A 2874-nucleotide genomic window follows, 5' to 3' on the forward strand; every position below is an offset into this window, starting at 1 on the left:
GGATCACTTAAGTACATGGTAGATCTTTTGTTTAAATAAATGTGCTTCTCTTCACATGACTGTGAAGTGGTGGAAGAGTTGCTGCCCATGATACTGTCAATGGTGAAGGAACTTTTTTTAAGCCTAGTAGCAGCAGAGCTAAATATCTGATTGGGAACCTTCATGAATTGAAGCTCAGTTTGAGGACAAATATGACCATTTCTACCAAGTACGTCTGGAGAGTCATCAAATGGCTCTCTATTTAAAATATCCATCTCCATTTTTTTACCTGGAGTCACGATTGCATCCTTTCCACTGCACTTTCTTTCTCCTGCTAGTTCTTCTGAGCTCCGGTCTTCATCCAAATATGTTTCCAACGGTGTAGGTTCTTTTGTTTCGGTACGTGATTGAGACCTCTTCAGTTTTCCTCTGTCGGCTAACGCCATGTTCTTTTTCACTGAACCAGTGTTAAGTTTATAAGGTGCTCTGGTTCTTCTTTCTCCTTCGGAAATTTCCGTTTTCAAACATTTCCTCAGAACTGGAGTTAAGAGTCCAGTAATTTCCCTTTCCAGGTTTGCCCTTTTCTCTCGGGACTTTGACGAAACAGTCGTTAAGACTCAGGTTATGTCTGATGCTGTTCTGCCATCCTTGTTTGTTGTCATGATAGAAGGGAAACCTGTCTATAATGAAATTGTAGATTCCATTAAGCGTGATCTTCTGTTCTGGTGCATTCTTTATAGCCATTGCTATCAACGCAATATAAGAATAGGGCGGCTTCTGCGGTGGTGGATCGAGGCGACTTTCGGAACCAGCACTCGGGACGGGTCGGTTTACAGGGGTGTACGAAGAAACACCGAGGACACCGGAGCTGTTGCCCGGGATTGTCCTACCGGATGAATAAAGTATCGAAGACGAGTAGAGGATAGATAAAGGATCTCCGAAAGTAGGATAATAATTATTTGCTGTCGACATAATGTGTCAGGATCAGACAGAGATTGAAAACCCTGATTATTATCGAAGGAATTATTAGTTTTTACGCCTTTCACATCATAAACCTTTATCACAGTTATTTATGTCTTACAAAAGGCCGACGCGAGATACTCCATATAAAGTCACTACCGAACGAGTGGCTTAGATCACAACTGTCCCAGTTACAGTACTCGAACCGTTATCAGTTGATTCTATCACTTAGGTGAGATGCAGCACCTACCAGGCGCTGCCAGACACAAGAGTTTGTGGTGCGTGAACGTTACTGCGTATCACGTTATCAGAAATGGAATGCGAAGACACGAAGTTTATATATATCTCCACTACGGTGTGAGAAACGAACAAGTGCACGGGTCTAACAAATTTGCTTGTCTAAACGGTTGAAGCCGTTGACTGTGAAATTACTATCCCTTCTGCGCCGGGTGTCATCAGAGAAGAGGTTAGAGAGGGGGGGATAAGTCCTCAGGTATTTTCTGATTCAACAATAGCCTGGGTAAAATAAACTCAAACAGCGCTCGGTTTTCGCGACGATTCCGCGTTTCCTTCTCACAAGCGATTTGTTACAAAACATCCTACCGCAGCCTGCTGATTAGGTTCTCCCGATCAGCTGCGGTTGGACAAACACTCGAGGAACGTAAGCAGCCGAGAGTCGTCTAGCCAACTTCTCCCGCGACTCAAAAATTTAGCTCGCATGACTAACGAGATCTTACATCCCTGTAGCTTTCTAGATTCCCCGACCGCCCCTCGATCATCTCGTAATAGGTAAACAGAGAACCCTAAACTTTGTTTAATGTAGGATATGTTTGTTATTTCTGTGGGCCAAATTTGACTTCATGATGAGTGTATAAGGCAACATAGAACAAACATCTTGTCAAGAAGGTGTATTGTCCGTGTGGCCCACACACACATACACACATCACTTTAACATAGCTGTCGCTATGACAACCAACGGCTGTGTCCAATCACTAGACAGTTAGTACTTGGTCCTATTTATAAACCACTAGCAACTTATTATATCAGCCCACCCAAGAGGGGGGTTCAAGCTTATTTATTTATTTGTTTTGTTTTTTTCGTACTTTTTTTTTTCGAGTACAGCTGTTGAAAGGGGAGAATCTGACCACCCTCTTAGTACCGGACATGAGTCTGATTTACCACACCTCTTTCTGCTTCATAAAACGTCAACAACAACAAAATAAAATAGTAGTCCTATCCTCCAACTTGAGCATCGCAGCTCGCCACCCTTCCATATCTTAGTTGAACAGACAAAGCAATATAAACTAACAAGAAATATGATGCACTATTAATATATCTAGTCAATGGTTAGAACATAACATATCCTGGAACCTTGGAAGTGTTGGAAAATAGCAACAAAAACATGGTCAACTGTTACCCAAATAAATGTCATAATGAAACGTCAACGATATGTTGACAGGCAGCAGGTATTTAAAAGGGTAAGATGGCGCTGATCCATCTTCTTGTGAAACCTGAAGATATTGTGGTTCTTGTATCTTACGTACTGCAATCTGCTTTAAGTAACTGTAACATTTATCTTCATGTAAGGAAGATATTGAGAGATGATAAAATCGTGTTTATCATGCGTAATTATATAGTTAAACAAATACAAAATACTTTGTTTTCCAAGTATCACTTCATAAGGAAGTTTGAGAGTGGATTGATTATTATTATTGAATTTAATTATTGTTTCTGTAATGTGTTTTAGGCTTAGAAGTATGTCCAAGTAGCTTTAATGGATTCGTAGAATATATATGGAAAACACAGGTGTATGTTTTCTTCCATCAAAATGGTTCAAGTAACGGGCTTTATGTTTGTTATTTTAAAAGTTAAACAAGCCTAAACATATTAAACTGTTGCTCATACATTGCGATTGCATGATAGTGTGTTTGTTTT

The 2874-nt window shown here is 40.3% G+C and overlaps 1 protein-coding gene across 1 annotated transcript; it reads right to left on the reverse strand.

Annotated features, from left to right (window-relative positions):
* Positions 1-453: 453 nt before the first annotated feature.
* LOC143238656 (forkhead box protein D3-like) lies at positions 454-951 on the reverse strand. Its single transcript, XM_076479071.1, has one exon. It carries the CDS (start codon positions 949-951, stop codon positions 454-456), a length of 498 nt encoding a protein of 165 aa, XP_076335186.1.
* Between the last annotated feature and the right edge of the window lie 1923 nt (positions 952-2874).

Source organism: Tachypleus tridentatus, chromosome 13 (genome assembly GCF_004210375.1).
Source record: "Tachypleus tridentatus isolate NWPU-2018 chromosome 13, ASM421037v1, whole genome shotgun sequence".
NCBI classification, from domain to species: domain Eukaryota; kingdom Metazoa; phylum Arthropoda; class Merostomata; order Xiphosura; family Limulidae; genus Tachypleus; species Tachypleus tridentatus.

Bases quoted from the DNA above. Each gene is read 5' to 3' on its own strand.
- LOC143238656 (XM_076479071.1), bottom strand. From the start codon at position 951: ATGTCGACAGCAAATAATTATTATCCTACTTTCGGAGATCCTTTATCT.